A 19852-nucleotide genomic window follows, 5' to 3' on the forward strand; every position below is an offset into this window, starting at 1 on the left:
ATAGCAAAGGGTCTGAATACTTATGTAAATAAGCTATTTCTGGTTTTTTTTATATAGATTTGCAAACATTTCTAACAACCTATTTTTTCTTTGCCATTATGGGGTATTCTGTGTAGATTGATGAGGAAAATATTTTATTTAATCAATTTTAGAATAAGATTGTAATGTAGCCTCCAGATGCATCGCCATGCGCCTCCCACATTTTGTAACAATGCGGAAGGGTCTGTATAGCTCAGCATTGACATGCTTAGTTGATGGTAGGTGGGAGAGGTACATACTGTATAAACACAAACTCACTTCCTTGACAACAGCTCTGCACTATTCCGTGAAGCGCAAGAAGTATGAATGCTCTGACTTCTGCTGAGGCCATATCCGTAAATGCCATAAATGCGCCCAGATGCACAATGCACTTCTCACTCCAGAATGCGCTCTCTCCTGCCAATTTGTGCACATTCATTGTTTCATAACTTAATTGTGTGAATTGTTTGCATTTCATTGTTATTGTATATCATTTCCCCATTGCATATATCACCAGTAGTACATGTACCATTAACTCCGATAATGTCTATGTTTATGCATTCAATATTATTAATCCAATGTTCCTGTTCTTATTCTCGGAGTTGACACATTGTTTGCAGAGTGCACAACCTATGCTACACCTGTGAGAAAAAAAGTTTGGGTTTGTTTAAATCCATTTAGGCGTTCTGTCAATTTAGTCATTGTCTTTTGTTTAGAGCGCCCTTGTCAATGTTGAGTAAGTAAGCCCATAGGCTACCTGGCCTGTGCGCAAACCTAGTCATATAAATGTGCCCATTGGGGATCTGATTGGCTTAACGCACCACCACTAATGACCTGTGTTTTCTTTACCTCAAACACCAAGAAAACGAAGCCTGTTTCTATATCCATTGAGAACGACAATACTTTGTTCCTCAATGTATCTGAAAAATCTTTCCAGCTCTCTCCCTTTCGATAACCACTCAAATGTCATGCTCTGATCCAGTGGAAACATAATACAATAGGCTTCTTATCAGTGCCTGGCTTGACTTGGACTGAAATATGTTCCGGTACTCATTTTGGGTGCTGGTACTGTTTATATTTAGGTGCAGGAACTCCACAATACCTTTGAGCTACTAATATTATTTAAGGGGAACAGGAGCTTAAACAGTATAACATTTGAGGTGCTGGTATTCAGCTCCGTTGAGGTCTTGTCACGGACCGGCTCCTCTCCCGTAACAAAGAGGCAACAAACAAAAATATATTTACTAACTAAAGTAAACTATAAACAAGTAACAATAGCGTGTGTAGTCAGTAGTGTGAGTGAGTGGTTGCAAAATAAAATAAATTAATTTAAAATGAAAGAAGTGAGTGGTTGCGTGCATAGATGGTGATAATGACAGGTCTTGAGAGGTGCCAAAACAAACGAACCAAAAATTGACCGAGGTAAAAAGAGTTTCAAGTTGGATATTCGCGCTTTCAAACCACTTGAGCCACAGACTCCAAATAAGTGTCATGGTGTTGCGCACAACATTGTACAGGTCTTATTTTCACGATTTGGACCTTAATTCGCTTTAAAAAGCTAATAAACATGTGGAAATGCAAGCAGTATTTTGTATCATGTTGAATCAGTTAGGGAGCGTAAACAAAGTACAAACTTTTTTTAAATTTGAATTTCAATAGCTCCTTGGTCATGTGACCTACTGGGAGCACATGTCAGCCCCCACCGATATCCCTGGCCTAGCCTAAAACAGAGGAAATCGATGAAAAGCTTCTGCATGTTAGTCCTATCACTTTTGAGCTTTTAGTATTTATTTATCCAATAAATAAACATCTAAACAAGGAGGTAGAGGCAGGATTTTGGTTTCTTTCTACGTCTTTATTGTAAGAATATCATACAAAATATATTCAATCAGTAGGCTCATCACACAATTGAGACAAGAGATACATTCTTGTTACTCAATACAAGTAATTATCTATAAATACATTTCTCTTTCTGATACCAGAAAACCATACCTGTCAATGTCTATCCAGTTCAACGCTAGTCATGAAGGGGCTAGCCTCTTATGTCTTTCCAAGGATACACGTACTGTATGCAGAACAGACCCGTTGCTTTCAGTAAGTGTGTACATATACTGTAGTTAGTAGAGGGTATAGTACAGTGATGGGTCCCATAGCCCGTTGTGTCTTGCATTGCACAGGGAGTACACTGCCTGTGGGGGTCAGTAACCCTGGTCCTTGTGTGACATCCTCAGGATCTGCAGTAAGAGCTCTTGGACCTCCTCATCCATCCGGCCCTGAGGAAGATACAACAAGTCTCATTCACATCCCCTCAACTACACAACAACACTTCATATTGCACTGACCCGATAATGACGTGTCTTCTACAAAGGTGCATAGAGTTGTACTTACCTGTACAGCAGCCAGTAGATGGGATCGGTATACAGCTACAACTTGTCTGTGCTTTCGTTCCCAATCCTGTAATAAGATATACAATACAGACAGTATGCTCCAGCATTCTTTAAACCATGAACCTCTGTATTTGTTTTGGCTCAGTGATGCCCTCACCTGGAGCTCCTTGGAGAGTACAGCCACTCTGTTCTGCAGCGCCACCTGCTGGCCAGGGTTCACAGGAGGGACTCTCTCAGAGTGGGAGTGAGAGGAGGAGTGGGAAGAGGAGAGTCCCAGAGGAGGACTCAGGGCCCCCAGAGCCTCCTTCAGACGGAAAACCTCCTTAGACAGCTCCATTATCTACACAGGGAGATCACAGATCCCTTCATTTCCCATGGTCTTTTTCTCAGTTCCAAATCACACTCATGCCCTCACACTTCAGCACTATGTGTTGATCTAAATGGAATGGACAGTAACATGGTCAAATTCCACCCAGCTTACCAGAGGGCAGGTTGCCTGATGACTTATACTGAATTTAATTCCACTGCTCTATTTATTTATCGCTACGTACTTTCAGTCTGAGACCGCCATCGTAAAAGTCATTTCTGCTGATGTTAAAGAGTGGGGCATTGTACAAAACAAGTCATCAGCGATTGGATCGTCTCTAACCAATCAGAGTATCAAAGCCAATGATTTTACCCACATGTGTTCAGGCTCTGGCCCAACCCATTGGTTTCTTTGACCAATCAAAATGGTTTGAATGTGTTCGCATTCGAGAAGTCATGAGGGAGGAGATCAAATCCAGACTCATCATGGAGAAGAAACATTAGTTGGTGTGGCGTTTGGCCTAAGCGATGTGGATGGGTAGCCAGGCAAAGGGGTAGGGTCTAGGGGTCGATTTCCAAATAAAGTACAGTGTCGCTCAATTTAACTTCTACCATCTGTGTCTCTGTCTCACCTTGCGGTCCTTCTCCTTGACCAGGCCCTGGGAGTCCTGGATGTCTTTGTGGAGCTCCTGGACGTGGCTGGACTGGGCCTGCAGGTCAGCCAGCTGCTGTTGCGCCGTGGCCACCTGAGCCTCGGCCACCTGACGTTCACTCTTATTAAACAGAGCCTCCCGCTGCACCTGGAACACCTGTTGGGAGGGAGACCGGGAGAAAGAAAGAGGTTTTATTTTATTTATGGTTTCACACACCGGATAGATGCAGTGAAATGTGTTGTTTTACAGGGTTAGCCATAGTAGTACAGCGCCTCTAGAAAGGGGGGGATAGATGAAGGGAAAAGGCTGTAAGGAGATATAGAACACACACAGAAATAAAGCAAAAGGAGTCTGTAGTCTGTGGCTTTTAGTCAACTCTTGAGTTAATGTTTGTCTCTAACTTTCTTCAAATTCTCAGTATTTTGGTAAACAAGAACACACACACACACACACACACACACACACACACACACACACACACACACACACACACACACACACACACACACACACACACACCTCGGTGCAGGTCTTCTCATGTTTGCGTGTGAGGTCGTTGAATCGGGCGGTGAGTGTGTTGATGTCAGCCTGCAGTGAGAGGCGCTGGGACTCGTGGTCCTCCTTGGACACCAGGCCCTGTTCCAAAGCCTTCTGGGACCTCATGTCTCTCAGCTCTGTCTCCTTCACACTCAGAGCATCCTTGGCCTCTGCCGCACTGCTCTCACTGGCCTGCAGAGCGCGCTGCAGCTCCAACTGATACAACAGGAACAGTAGACAGCATGAAGTCAGGAAGTACTACTTTCGTAGTACTGTCAAAGATTTTTACAACTAACCCAGGATAAACCAGAGCATGTCGTTTTCAGTGGGAGAAAATTAACCACAGTGGGCAAGCCAAGCAAGGAGTTGGGCCGAGCCAAGCACGAGCTAGTGAGATCCCATTGGTGCGTTTTAGAATTTATTGGAAAATTTCCATTAGGGAGAGCCTACACTGTGACGTGCCCTTGTGCAATAACTCAATCTGCCCTTTGCACTCCTAAACAACGCCGTTTTTTTAAAAACTTTGGCATATGGTAAAGTCCACAAAACGCAGTCAACTTTTTTCAGATTTTAGTTTTGGAAACAGAAAACTGTATGGAGATCAAATGTTTCATCGATGAGAAAATTAGCAGAATGTTGGCCAAAATCCATCTTGCTCCATCTTCTCCCACTGCCGGCCACTGAGCTTCCTCTCATCACTGGATGCTTCACATTTATACATCCAGTGAAATATCGGTCTCATTGATCTATCTGTGGTACTGTAGTGTAGGCTACCCAGTCCCTCCAGGATTTCACTGGGCTTTATTGTATTATTTGCAGGGAAACATGCTTGATTTTGCTGGGGCAATTCTGACATTTTGCATGGGAAAGAGGGAAAGAGTTTGTTGACATATTGCTTGACTGAACTATATTATGCAGTAAATTTGCAGTGATCGGTTGAAATTGCGTGCCCTTTTTTTGTACTCCGGTGATGGGTCCGCTTTTTTGCGATAAAATTGCAATGATTTACTGTTTTATGCAGAAATAGTACAGTGATTGGTCAAATTTGCAAGCCCTCGGATAATATGCAGGGAATTGTTGATTTTGCAAAAGAAATTGCGATTGCAGAATTGTGGAATTCTGGCGGACTGGCTGTATATGATTGACAGAAGTGGTGCCATACGTGGCCAAATGTGGGTCATACACAATTCTGGCATTTAGTTTAGTAAAACATATGTTGTATTTATGATAGCCTAATATCCATTGATCCGAGGCTAAGTCCCTCGTCGCTTGCATGCATTTCTCGTCAAGCTAACCTTAACTTTATTGTGCTCCTCCCTGGGTATAAGGTCCTCTTGTGTGGCCTGTAGCTGGGCCTCTAGCCTAGCCGTCTCAGTCTGGGCATGGCATCGCAGGGCCCTTTCTGCCTGCAGCTCCTGGGCTGTCTGCGCCAGCTGCTCCGACAGGGCCGATAGCGCCTCTGTGTGTTGGGACAGGGACACTGCGTCTCTCATGTGGAGGGTGTCCTGGGCCCGGCCCTCGCGTTCCGCACACAAACAGTCCAGAGCCTGAGCTGCTTCCTGCCTAGCCACCTCCAGTTCCTCTCTCACCCGTCTCAGGGAGGGCTCTAATTGGAGAGAAGAAATATCACAGACTTAGAGAGTGCTTTGGTTGGTGAGAAGTGTCATCACGCAAGCCTCAGAAAGAGTTCTGATTGGACAGAACTGCCGTCACAAACTCAGAGAAACATGAAAGTTATTACATGACAGCAAATGAATGGTTATAAACAACTTATTTAAAGCTTACCACTGTGATTGACTACAGTGAAATAATGTGTCCTTGTGCCACAGAGAGCAAAGATGATAGATAAGGTAGAGAATATTATAATACCGGAGTATAACAATAACAGGACACCAGTTAGACAATAGGGAAACACACCTGATGTGATGGAGGGCTCTGACCCCTCAGACCTATCTTCCTCCTCTTCCTCCTCCTCGTCTCCTTGGTGGTGTGTGGGGCTGGGGGGGCGTAGCCTCTCCAGCTCCAGTAAAGCCTCGTTCAGTCTCAGGCTGGCCTCAGCTCTCTCCCTGGCCAGCTGCTCACACTGCAGACCCAGGGTCACCTGCACCTCATCCAGCTCCGAACGGGGAACACACTGCCTCAGCTCCTCCTCCAGCTCCCCCACACGCCCCTGCAGCCTCCACACCACCTCCCCTTCTTGCTTTACCACACCCTCTCTCCTTTCCCCCGCTCTCCCTGACTCCTTGCTCTCTGCCAGGTCGGCTTCAAGCTCGCTCACCCTCTCCCTGAGGCTCCTCACTGTCTCACTCTCCCCTCCTCCGTCCTCGTTTTCGCCCTCTTTTTCTGTTCCTTTATCTTCCAGGGCTGCCTGTAGTTTCTGAACTTTCTTTCTCAGCTGTTTGACTGTGTCATTGTCCCCTGTGCTCTCGCCCTCACTCTGTCCCTCCCCCTGTCTCTCTCGCTCTTTCAGCACCGCCTCCAGGTCCCTCACCCTCTCTCTCAGCTGCTGCGTCTCCTGGCCCGCCCCCTCTGTCTCACCCACCGTGCCCCCATGGCCCCCTGCCTGTTCCACGGAGTAGACCCCAAGTTGCACCTGTTCTCTCAGCTCCTCCAGTTCAGACTGGGAGTGGGCCAGCTGCTCCTCCAGCCCACACAGCCTCTCCTTCAGCTCCTTACTGCTCTCCCCCTCCATCTCCTCTGTCCGCTCCTTCCCCTCTGCCCCTGACACCCCATCTCCTCCCCCTTCCACCTCCTCACACCTGCAGAAAATCAAATCAATTTATATAGCCCTTCTTACATCAGCTGATATCTCAAAGTGCTGTACAGAAACCCAGCCTAAAACCCCAAACAGCAAGCAATGCAGGTGTAAAAGACAACAAACATCAGAACTGAAGTGAAGTGAGAGGTTTAACTATGGTTGTAGAGGCATATTATGTTAGCTAGAATCTTCTAATTACAATACTGTGGCTGGCAGGGTTCAAATTACACTCAGATTCTTAAATAGTGGGCTTAAAGATGATAAAAATAGTGGGCTGGACCAGTGGTATTATTTTGAACCCTTATGGGGGTGTCCATTTGATTTAAGCACCCCAGGGCACCTCTATAAATTGAACTCGAACCCTAGTGGGTGGTGTGAATGTGACATTTTAGTCATTTAGTAGATGCTCTTATCCAGAAGGTATAAGGTGGCTGGTGTAAGATGGTGTGGGTGGTAATCCTTACCTCTGTTCCCCTGCCATGCTGGAGGCCTCAGCTGAAGCCTGGGCCTGGGAGTAGTGCTCCTGCAGAGCTTCAAACTCCCTCCTCAGGGAGTCATACAGAGCCGTGGGGACAAAGTCTGGGCCGGATGTCTGCATGTCAGTGTCATCTTTCTCAAACATCTCCAGCATCTGCAAACCACACAAGATCACAGTACATAAATAATCAGTGAGGGTTTGTTAATTCTCCAGCGGTTGTGATATGTATATCATATTTTCCTATTGTCAAAACTTCATCAACTCAAGTCGCCAGTCACAGAACTCCTCTACTCCTCCTTGGTGACAGGTTCAGACTTTATACCAGCCCTTGTACTAGCTCTCACGCAGTACACAGCCTCAGACACACCCTCCAATGGTAGCCTGGCTGTAACCCTTTGTCCCGATTCTGTCTACTTGTACAGACCATGACCCAGTTAGTGAAGAATGCCTGCAACCAGTCTCTGTGCCTCTCTGTGATGCTATTATTCTATTCCTAGCTGGATGCTACATCATAGGCCTATAAAGTGGTTATGACTAACGGTCCAATCTGACGCTGCTCAGCCAGCCTTGAACCAGCAGCATCATCAGTACTACTCTGAAGGGCCTTTTAATAACTCCCTCTCTATCAATTCATTAGCCGATGCTGTGTGTGTGTTTGTGTTTGGTGTGTGTGTGTGTGTTTGCTACCTGCACTTTCAGGACCAGCTCCTGATTCTGTAAGGCCAGCTCTTTCAGCTGTCTGCGTAGCTCAGCCACAGTGTCGGAGTCTGCAGCACCAGGAGAGGTGGGGTTGAGGGAGTCTGCCTCCCCCTCGTCCAGAGCAGAGGGAGACTCTCTCGACCGCCTGGAGAGCAGCTTCTCAGCACCTTCAAGATAGACAGAGGTAAATCAATGCCATATTTTGACTAACAAAACATCAGCCATTGCCATATCAGTAGCTAGAATTTGAGTGATGATTCATCATCTATGTATGACGCTCATTAGGCTGCTATAGCCTAAGTCCATCTATCCAACATTTGGTCAGTTTAACAAAATTAACAAACTGCCAGCAGTATTCCCTCTCTACCCGCACACACCTGGGAAGTCCAGCATGTCGTCATCTGAGTCACTGGCACCGATCACCTGACCTGCCTTCAGCTCCTCCAGCTCAGTCTGCAGCCTGTCCCGCTCTGCCTCCGCCTGCTGCAGACGCTCTCTCAGCTGAGTCAGCTAGCACAGGGAGAGAGTGAGTTCACAGCGGATTTCTTTTCAGATAAATGAGAGGTTTCTAGGGAATAGGCATTTGAGCTTGAGCTCAGGCTCGGAAGTGGACATTGCATGCAGTACCTCCTCCAGGGCAGTGTGGGCGCTGTTCTGCTGCTGCTCCAGACCTTTGATCTTCTGGAGCAGACGTCCCCTTTCCAGACGCAGTCTGCGGATCTCCTCAAACACCTCCTCATCCTCCATCTCACAGACACACATACATCAATACCTATCAGTAATATCACAGTCGCACAGCAGCACCGTACTCATTAGCAGTCTCAAATTGAATACAGTAGATAGTCATTCACTATGTATTGTCTGTTACTGTCTGCTACAGTCATAAATACTGATCCTAAAAATTGATATCTAAAGATGAGTACCTTGAATTGAGATGTGTTAAGGTTGTATACCATAAGGATAAGCATATTTTATCTCCTGTATGCTTAGTTGCTATTAGCGTTGCAAATGGAGGGTATATTACTGGTAACATTTACCAGTAAACTAACAGAATCTAGTGGCCTTTCTGGTTAATTCAGATGATCACAGGTGTCTGTAATTATCTCTGGTCTTTTGTGTGGCCTTATCACTTGTAAAATATATATAATAATACAATAATTTTAAAAATGTAAAAAAATATGACAAAACTATGAAACATTAACATAAATATAACCCATCAACCTATTGAATAACATTGATGTTTAAAATGAGGGTTACAGCATTAAAATCCTTTATATTTTTTACACTTTTATATATTTTACTAGCTTTGTCAATAGGTCTTTGTTGTTCATTTTTTTGCCGCCAAACTGGTGACAGTTGTGAAAAAAAGTCAATAGTTGGAAGAGTTAATTGAAAATAATGCCATTGTTGATTAGATACTTTATAAATTAGGCTACTATCTCTTGAACCATCTACTAGAAACTCATGGACAATATAGACAAAGATATAAAATAGATTACCTATTAATTACCAACATTGCAGAACATTTCGGTAACTTTGGTAAATTACCGGTAGTTTTGCAACCCTAGGTGCTATGCATACACTATGTAGTGGCAGGGGACATAACTCACAAGGTTAGCCTGAGCAGAGCGCTGCGTCTCTGGGGACTGAGGAAGGGGAGCGGGTCTCTGGGTCGGAGGCTCAGGAGAGGCAGGGGGAGGAGGGCTCTGGGAGGCAGGAGATGGCGGGGAGCCCTGGAACATGGTTATCAAAGTTATTATGAGCATGATTATCACAGCATAAGTAAGAGTTAGTAAGAATCATACAAAAAGCATTTTGATATGTCAAAGTTACAACTATGTCATCCATCTCTGGAGCTGCAGTCGTACCTGGGGAGGGGAGCGTGGAGGAGGGGGGGCTTTCCTCTTACGGGGGGTCGTACCCCCTGGTAGAGGAGGGGGAGGAGGGGGTTGTCGCTGGAGGCACAAACAAACAGAAGGAACAGGGGAACAGGGGAAAGCAGGAGAAGAGGAGCAGCAAGGTCCATAACAAAGCAAGCAGTACTGTCGCCTAAAATGTCTTGTAATGAGACTTTTATTTGTTTTCCTTGTGAGATGTTACTTCAGCTGTTGTTGTTCAAAAGTTGTTGTTGTAGATTGAACATGTGATAAGAAGTTGGTGTTCGTTCCTATGTCGTAAAGTCTATCATGTACAATTCAGTAATACTGGCTATGTTTTCACATGAAAATGAAAATGAAATGATGAGTGGTAAGTTACCTCTTCTCCATTGCCCTCAGTGGCTACGTATGCATGAGAGAGACAAACAGCAAGGCTTTTTAACCTCTGGTCCATTGAGATTCAAGACACTCACACAAACACACGCAATGATTTACACTGCAACTAAAGCTAAAAAGCATACCCACTACCCACAAAAGCATACCCACTACCCCCAAAAGCTAAATAAAAAAATCCTCCTATATCCTGTCGCACACAGTATACCACCACACAACAGTATGCCACCACACAACAGTATGCCACCGCACAACAGTATGCCACCACACAACAGTATGCCACCGCACAACAGTATACCACCGCACAACAGTATGCCACCGCACAACAGTATGCCACCGCACAACAGTATGCCACCGCACAACAGTATGCCACCACACAACAGTATACCACCGCACAACAGTATGCCACCACACAACAGTATGCCACCGCACAACAGTATGCCACCGCACAACAGTATGCCACCACACAACAGTATGCCACCACACAACAGTATACCACCACACAACAGTATGCCACCGCACAACAGTATGCCACCGCACAACAGTATGCCACCGCACAACAGTATGCCACCGCACAACAGTATACCACCGCACAACAGTATACCACCGCACAACAGTATGCCACCGCACAACAGTATGCCACCGCACAACAGTATGCCACCGCACAACAGTATGCCACCGCACAACAGTATGCCACCGCACAACAGTATGCCACCACACAACAGTATGCCACCACACAACAGTATGCCACCACACAACAGTATACCACCGCACAACAGTATACCACCACACAACAGTATGCCACCACACAACAGTATGCCACCACACAACAGTATACCACCGCACAACAGTATGCCACCGCACAACAGTATGCCACCGCACAACAGTATGCCACCACACAACAGTATACCACCGCACAACAGTATACCACCACACAACAGTATGCCACCACACAACAGTATGCCACCGCGCAACAGTATACCACCGCACAACAGTATGCCACCGCACAACAGTATGCCACCGCACAACAGTATGCCACCACACAACAGTATGCCACCGCACAACAGTATACCACCGCACAACAGTATGCCACCGCACAACAGTATGCCACCGCACAACAGTATGCCACCGCACAACAGTATACCACCACACAACAGTATACCACCACACAACAGTATGCCACCGCACAACAGTATGCCACCGCACAACAGTATGCCACCGCACAACAGTATGCCACCGCACAACAGTATGCCACCGCACAACAGTATGCCACCGCACAACAGTATGCCACCGCACAACAGTATGCCACCGCACAACAGTATGCCACCGCACAACAGTATGCCACCGCACAACAGTATACCACCGCACAACAGTATACCACCGCACAACAGTATACCACCGCACAACAGTATACCACCGCACAACAGTATGCCACCGCACAACAGTATGCCACCGCACAACAGTATACCACCGCACAACAGTATGCCACCACACAACAGTATGCCACCGCACAACAGTATGCCACCGCACAACAGTATACCACCGCACAACAGTATACCACCGCACAACAGTATGCCACCGCACAACAGTATGCCACCGCACAACAGTATACCACCACACAACAGTATACCACCGCACAACAGTATACCACCGCACAACAGTATGCCACCACACAACAGTATGCCACCACACAACAGTATGCCACCGCACAACAGTATACCACCGCACAACAGTATACCACCGCACAACAGTATACCACCGCACAACAGTATGCCACCGCACAACAGTATACCACCACACAACAGTATGCCACCGCACAACAGTATGCCACCGCACAACAGTATGCCACCACACAACAGTATACCACCGCACAACAGTATACCACCGCACAACAGTATGCCACCACACAACAGTATGCCACCGCACAACAGTATGCCACCGCACAACAGTATGCCACCGCACAACAGTATGCCACCGCACAACAGTATGCCACCGCACAACAGTATGCCACCGCACAACAGTATGCCACCACACAACAGTATACCACCACACAACAGTATACCACCGCACAACAGTATGCCACCGCACAACAGTATACCACCGCACAACAGTATACCACCACACAACAGTATACCACCGCACAACAGTATGCCACCACACAACAGTATGCCACCGCACAACAGTATGCCACCGCACAACAGTATACCACCACACAACAGTATACCACCGCACAACAGTATGCCACCGCACAACAGTATACCACCGCACAACAGTATGCCACCGCACAACAGTATGCCACCGCACAACAGTATACCACCACACAACAGTATGCCACCGCACAACAGTATGCCACCACACAACAGTATACCACCGCACAACAGTATGCCACCGCACAACAGTATGCCACCGCACAACAGTATACCACCACACAACAGTATACCACCACACAACAGTATGCCACCGCACAACAGTATGCCACCGCACAACAGTATACCACCGCACAACAGTATGCCACCACACAACAGTATGCCACCGCACAACAGTATGCCACCGCACAACAGTATACCACCGCACAACAGTATACCACCGCACAACAGTATGCCACCGCACAACAGTATGCCACCGCACAACAGTATACCACCGCACAACAGTATGCCACCACACAACAGTATGCCACCGCACAACAGTATGCCACCACACAACAGTATGCCACCACACAACAGTATGCCACCGCACAACAGTATACCACCGCACAACAGTATGCCACCGCACAACAGTATGCCACCGCACAACAGTATGCCACCGCACAACAGTATGCCACCGCACAACAGTATACCACCGCACAACAGTATGCCACCACACAACAGTATGCCACCACACAACAGTATACCACCACACAACAGTATACCACCGCACAACAGTATACCACCGCACAACAGTATACCACCACACAACAGTATGCCACCACACAACAGTATGCCACCGCACAACAGTATACCACCGCACAACAGTATACCACCGCACAACAGTATACCACCGCACAACAGTATGCCACCGCACAACAGTATACCACCACACAACAGTATGCCACCGCACAACAGTATGCCACCACACAACAGTATACCACCACACAACAGTATACCACCGCACAACAGTATGCCACCGCACAACAGTATACCACCGCACAACAGTATGCCACCACACAACAGTATGCCACCACACAACAGTATGCCACCGCACAACAGTATACCACCACACAACAGTATGCCACCGCACAACAGTATGCCACCACACAACAGTATACCACCACACAACAGTATACCACCGCACAACAGTATGCCACCGCACAACAGTATACCACCGCACAACAGTATACCACCACACAACAGTATACCACCGCACAACAGTATGCCACCACACAACAGTATACCACCACACAACAGTATACCACCGCACAACAGTATGCCACCGCACAACAGTATGCCACCGCACAACAGTATACCACCACACAACAGCCCTACTGTAAGCTACAAGACTCCTCTTTTATCAGATACACCAGAGACATTTTAGGGACGGCTCTATTTTCATTCCCCTCCATTTCAAACAAAGCACACATCTGTTTTTCGTAAATCAGCAAGCCTTTGTTTAAAGATAAAAGTGCAGCAAGCCTTCCCTCTCTGTTTCAGCCTGTTACAATTACCCCCAGCTGTCTCCTTCATCGACTTCCTCACATTACAACCATTTCCTGGGGGACCAGATTGAGGCCATAACCCAGACCATAGAATTACATCTGATAGAAAGGATAAAGGACCATGGATTTTGGTACAGTACACCCAATAGCAGACATCGTTTTGTGGCAGTTACCATGTCAATTGATTAAACATTTGAAATGGTACACCAAATATGGCCTCCGTTCACCCAGCAGGGAATATTGATTTGAATTAGTCTATTCTATTGATTATAATTGTATGTAAAAATCCAAATTGAAATGGAATTGAGCCCAATCCTGCTGTAGGCAGCAGGTAAGACAACCAAAGGTTACCGTTGGTTACCTGGAGCTCTGTTTTGCAGCAGCTGTGCAATGCGCTGGTTGCCGGCAGTTGCGCTGTAGTGGGCTGCGTGGTGTCCGAGGGCGTCGGCCAGATGCGGGTTAGCCCCTCCCCTTAGCAACGCCTCCACAGTCTCTGCACTGTCACTCTCACAGGCCAGCATCAGGGCTGACCTACAACACACAAAAAAAAAACACAAGATCAAGAACATAAGAGGACACATAACATATATTTAGCCCCTTATGAAACACTGCGGGTCTGACTACATTGCCAGCCATCACCTTTGTCTTATGTTCACAGTTTGTTTTGCATAAGTCAATCTAATACAAAGCCTTGTTTGTTGAGTCTTGTTGAAGTACCTGCCCTGGCTGTCCTGTATGTTGGGATTGGCTCCTCGGTCCAACAGGAAAGCACACAGCTCCACTCTGCTCATCTGGGCTCCTAGGATCAGCGCGGTCACCCCATCCTGAGATAGCGAGGCCACAATGACTTAACATGGTTGATTGTTTCATGTGTGTTAGTGATGGGCTGTAACAAAACCCTGCACACCCTTTAGCTCTCCTGGATCTGACTTGGTGGCTATTGCCGTACAGAGACAGTCTAAGGCCTACGCCACTTACCCCGTCCTGGGCATCCAGACTGGCCTTGAAGTCCCACAGAGTCTCAGTGCAGGACAAGCAGCCGCTCACAGCTGCAGGAAGATGGACAGGCACCATAGTGAAACAAATGGAAGGTACAAAATGGTTGAGTTGTTTACAGTGTTACACATACAGTGCTGTAATCAATTGTATTATATAGTAGCTAGTGCATTGCAGACCTGCGTGATGCAAAGCTGTCCGGCCAAAGCTGTCTGTGGAGTCTACAGACAATCTCTCCTGTGGGAATATGAGACGCATTTCACCAAAAATGCATGATACCTTATTTTCCATGTATCGTAGTAATATTAACTGTGTCTGACTGTCTATTGCACCTGTAATAGTCTCTTCAGGCACTCAGGCTGGCAGTTCTTTGCTGCTAGGTGAAGGGCACTGAAGCCTTGGGGTTGATGAGGCCATTTCAATCACCAAGAGAGAGAAGGAAATAATGAGAGTAGCAAGAGAGCATGTTGTAATTGTTTTGACCAGGTATAGCCACAAAGCTTTACCTTGGCGGTCCGTGACACTAAATGTGTTAACAACATGTTCAGGTAATGAGACTGTCGTTTCACCTGTACCATCTGTCACGTTAATGTCTGGCCCGTGAGCCAGGATGACCTCCAAGCAGTCCAGACGACCTCGAGACGCACAGAGATGGAACCTACCAGGAAGAGATCATGTCCTTATGGTGATGAAGATAATCAACAAGATCATCAACACTAGTAAACTCAGCAAAAAAAAAAAAAATGTCCTCTCACAACTGCGTTTATTTTCAGCAAACTTAACATGTGTAAATATTTGTATGAACATAACAAGATTCAACAACTGAGACATAAACTGATCAAGTTCCACAGACATGTGACTAACAGAAATGGAATAATGTGTCCCTGAACAAAGAGGGGGTCAAAATCAAAAGTAACAATCAGTATCTGGTGTGGCCACCAGCTGCATTAAGTACTGCAGTGCATTTCCTCCTCATGGACTGCACCAGATTTGCCAGTTCTTGCTGTGAGATGTTAACCCATTCTTCCACCAAGGCACCTGCAAGTTCCCAGACATTTCTGGGGGGGGGGGGGTGACCCTAGCCCTCACCCGCTGATCCAACAGGTCCCAGACGTGCTCAATGGGATTGAGATCCGGGCTCTTTGCTGGCCATGGCAAAACACGGACATTCCTGTCTTGCAGGAAATCACGCACAGAACGAGCAGTATGGCTGGTGGCATTGTCATGCTGGAGGGTCATGTCAGGATGAGCCTGCGGGAAGGGTACCACATGAGGGAGGAGGATGTCTTCCCTGTAACGCACAGCGTTGAGATTGCCTGCAATGACAACAAGCTCAGTCCGATGATGCTGTGACACACCGCCCCAGACCACGACGGACCCTCCACCTCCAAATTGATGCCACTCCAGAGTACAGGCCTCGGTGTAACGCTCATTCCTTCGTCGATAAATGCAAATCCGACCATCACCCTTCCTGGTGTAACTCGGGCAGTTGTTGTTGCCATCCTGTACCACAGGTGTGATGTTCGGATGTACCGATCCTGTGCAGGTGTTGTTACACGTGGTCTGCCACTGTGAGGATGATCCTCTGTCAATCCTGTCTCCCTGTAGTGCTGTCTTTGGAGTCTCACAGTACGGACATTGCAATTTATTGCCGTGGCCACATCTGCAGTCCTCATGCCTCCTTGCAGCATGACTCAGGCACATTCACGCAGATGAGCAGGGACCCTGGGCATCTTTCTTTCAGTGTTTTTCAGAGTCAGTAGAAAGACCTCTTTTGTGTCCTAAGTTTTCATAACTGGGACCTTAATTGCCTTCCGTCTGTAAGCTGTTAGTGTCTTAATGACCGTTCCACAGGTGCATGTTCATTAATTGTTTATGGTTCATTGAACAAGTATGAGAAACAGTGTTTAAACACTTTACAATGAAGATCTGTGAAGTTATTTGGATTTTTATGAATTATCTTTGAAAGGCAGGGTCCTGAAAAAGGGACGTTTCTTTTTTTGCTGAGTTTAGTTCTGAAACAAAGAAAGTAGAAAGGAGAATTTCAACTACTTACCCGCAGTGACACAGCTCGAACAGTAAGGGCCATTTCGTGGTGCATTTAAACCTAACCCTAGACTAATAAGCAAGTTCAATAACGACTCTCCATTGAAAGTGCTTCTTAGTCTAAGACTAGGCTTAGTCTGTGTCCGGGAAACTGGCCCTAAGTGCTGGTACTTACGCTGACTTTCCCTCCACGTCCAGTTTGGTGGGACAAAGTCCCTTCTTCACAATCAGGGCAGCTACTTTGTCAGGCTCGTTCTGCTCTACAGCCTGCAGTAGTCTCTCATCGCTCTTACTCCAGTCCTGACTCTGAGGAGACAGGGACAGATGGGTCACGACTCAGTCGCAACCTGGGGCTCATGATCAGAGCTAACCAAATTACGGTACATTCAGTACAGAATAAACACGGACCCCTATCTGATTACATACTATACAAAGATCTGAGTGATGACTAAACATCGGTCTAGATGAGACTGCCAGATCTAATACTGTGTGCCTCGTCAAAGTGAAATGACGATGGACATACGGCACAAGCTGATTGCTTCAATGGGACATTACACACAGTACACAACATTTATTTTGAGCAGTTTTTGCCAGAAAAAGTAACCCGTTGAGAGAAAGTACAATGAAAAGACAGCTGAGGTCAAACAGATGTAAAAGAGAGTGTACCTACCACCAGTAAGCTGAAACAGGGACAGAAATAACGCTTCATCAGGCTCAGAGCTGACGATCGATAGAGCTAGGAAGGATCCATAGACCCATAGAGCGGTGCACTGCCTGATCAGAATTCTGACACACACAAACATACACACTACTCAATTGCCACTAGGCCTTAAATACAGCCTCAGAGTTTAGCACTAATTTAGCACTGACTTAATGACAAAGCATAAATGCATAGCATAAACCTCACTGAAAACAATCGACAACCCCATGCATGTATCAAAACAGAAACATGATGATGCACATACTAAAGATAAACATTAGGCTATACTTTCTTGCACAAACACACACACTGCTTCAGCCCTCTGAGTCTCACGATAACATCGCTCTCCATACGCAGTGCTCTGCTCTCTCAGCCAAAACACCTTTCCCTCTTCCTGTGCTGCTGCTCTCAGGGACCTACGTACTCAGTCTGCAGTCTCAACCTGGCACACACACACACACACACACACACAACCTCCCTCTTTTGGTGCCCTTCTTATTTTTCACCCCAGCCTAGTCTGGTACAGTCTTCTCTGCCTCCTCTCACAGTCTGTCCATTTATTTCAGTCAGCTCTCTCCCTCCCGGTGCTGTCCTACTTGGACTAGTTAGCCCAGCCACACTCTTTCTCTGGGCCTGTGTGCATCAGGAGAAGATGAATGCTCAGCAGAAAGAGGAGAAAATAGCTGGCTGGTAATGCCAAGGTAGGGCAGAGGGGACACGCTGATAAAAAAAAAGAAGATTTATTGTCACATACACCGGATAGACACAGTGAAATTTGTTATAATACGTCGTCCCTGGAGCAAATTAAGGTTAAGTGCCTTGCTCAAGGGCACATCGACAGATTTTTCACCTTGTCGGCTTGGGAATTCAAACCAGCAACCTTTCGGTTACTGGCCCAACGCTCTAATCGCTAGGCTACCCTCAACCCTATATAAATATTATAGAATAATAACATCCTGACTCGACTCTCGTCTGACCTGGATGCAGCCACTTACAGCATTAGAAGTAACTGTCACAATAAGTGAAATAATATAATCTATTATTTTCATAAAATGAGATGGTCATAAAGTAACTATATCCTTTACTGTTTGCATTATGCATTGTTCTATCAATTGATTAACTCTGTAGAAATGAGGGAAGTGTATACCAACATTAATAACCAGTTAAGTAGGCTGTTTCTATTCTCTATAGTGTGCTTATGAGTGGTCTGTGTGTGACCAACATCGTGAGACAAATTAAGATGGATGATAAGCTACCTGATTTGTGCTCCATCTAGTCCACATAGTGTGATTCCCACTCGCTCCCCCTCCATATCTCTCCCACCCTCTCGCTTTCTCTCTCGCTCTCTCTCTCCTTCTATCTCTCTAAATGAAATTCTGAGCATCCCTCCCAGTGAGAGGGTAAGTCATCGACTGATTAATAACTTACTCTGTTCTCTCTCAGCTTCACCCCAGCAGAGCAGCCATATCACTCAGGCTCTGGGGATCTCTCACTAAAACAGGCCAAGGCACACAGGAGTTGAATACTTGAGTTCTACTCAGAGCTTACTGTATAGCATAGCCACACAACACTATAGCTATTAGCTACTTGCTACCAAACACAAGGCTCCAGTTGCTTGGACATTTAAGACATTAGGCTATACAAAATTAGTACAGAATGGTTCTTGTCTTGGGATTGATTACTTTATTTTCACCTTGACATTACAACCAACTGCATAATGGGATGGGGGCGATAGCAGGAAATGAAGGATTATTTGAATGTGTGTGTGTATGCGTGTGTCCAGTACAATGTGTGTGTATTTGTGGAGGGGGGGCTGAATAATTGAAGGCTACCTGAGAGCTCTGGTTACAACATCAGTCTATAGACTGGCCTGCTCCCCTGCTGTACCCCTGCTGCTCAGTGATACTGACACCCAGCCGAGTGCCCCCCACACACACTGTGAGCACTGGGACCTACATACAGATAGCCATCAGACAAAGAACACCCTATCACAACCGATAGCAGTCAATATCAGGTCCCAAAAAAGTTTAAATAATACTTTTTACTTCACCTAAATATACCTACGAACTCTAAACGTAACCTGACTGTGTTTGTAGATATCAGTGCATGAGGTGGATGGTTTTGTAAGAGACCGTCTCCTACTCTTGCCTCTTACCTCATTCTTCTTAAACTTTGCCTTGAGGCTCTTCATTTTGGTTTACAGCACTTTGCATCCAGGAAAGGGAAACTGAAAAGAAATACACCAATTTTCTCACCATAGCATTTCAATCTGCCAAACACATGTGGGTTGCTAGCTTTTAACATGCATTCAAA

At 46.3% G+C, this 19852-nt stretch overlaps 1 protein-coding gene across 2 annotated transcripts; it reads right to left on the bottom strand.

The window, feature by feature from the left end:
- Positions 1-1852: 1852 nt before the first annotated feature.
- ankrd24 (ankyrin repeat domain 24) lies at positions 1853-19770 on the bottom strand. 2 transcript variants are annotated; one of them, XM_090235562.1, is made up of 22 exons: positions 19695-19770; positions 17015-17145; positions 15363-15451; positions 15126-15190; positions 14973-15030; positions 14776-14846; positions 14515-14621; positions 14159-14328; positions 10093-10115; positions 9705-9791; positions 9447-9542; positions 8464-8583; positions 8214-8346; positions 7825-8003; positions 7124-7290; positions 5819-6660; positions 5197-5507; positions 3884-4117; positions 3344-3520; positions 2563-2745; positions 2407-2472; positions 1853-2291 (listed from the first exon to the last, which is right to left on the bottom strand). In XM_090235562.1, the coding sequence occupies exons 1-22, from the start codon at positions 19728-19730 to the stop codon at positions 2217-2219; spliced, it is 3420 nt and encodes a 1139-aa protein (XP_090091688.1). In that variant the 5' UTR covers positions 19731-19770; the 3' UTR covers positions 1853-2216. The 2 variants fall into 2 exon arrangements, with proteins under 2 accessions (XP_090091688.1, XP_090091689.1); XM_090235563.1 differs by having other exon boundaries at positions 9447-9569.
- Between the last annotated feature and the right edge of the window lie 82 nt (positions 19771-19852).

Source organism: Oncorhynchus mykiss, chromosome 5 (assembly GCF_057628025.1).
Source record: "Oncorhynchus mykiss isolate SJ-2025 chromosome 5, ASM5762802v1, whole genome shotgun sequence".
Lineage (NCBI taxonomy): Eukaryota > Metazoa > Chordata > Actinopteri > Salmoniformes > Salmonidae > Oncorhynchus > Oncorhynchus mykiss.

What these genes read in the sequence shown, in the direction of transcription:
- ankrd24 (XM_090235563.1), bottom strand. Translation starts at nt 19,730, where the DNA reads ATGAAGAGCCTCAAGGCAAAGTTTAAGAAGAATGAG. An exon ending in GACGTGGAGGGAAAGTCAGC is followed by an intron (nt 15,452 to 17,014) that starts GTAAGTACCAGC and finishes TCTTCCTGGTAG; the next exon opens with GTTCCATCTCTGTGCGTCTC. An exon ending in GCTCTGCTCAGGCTAACCTT is followed by an intron (nt 8,584 to 9,446) that starts GTGAGTTATGTC and finishes TGTGTCTGTGAG; the next exon opens with ATGGAGGATGAGGAGGTGTT.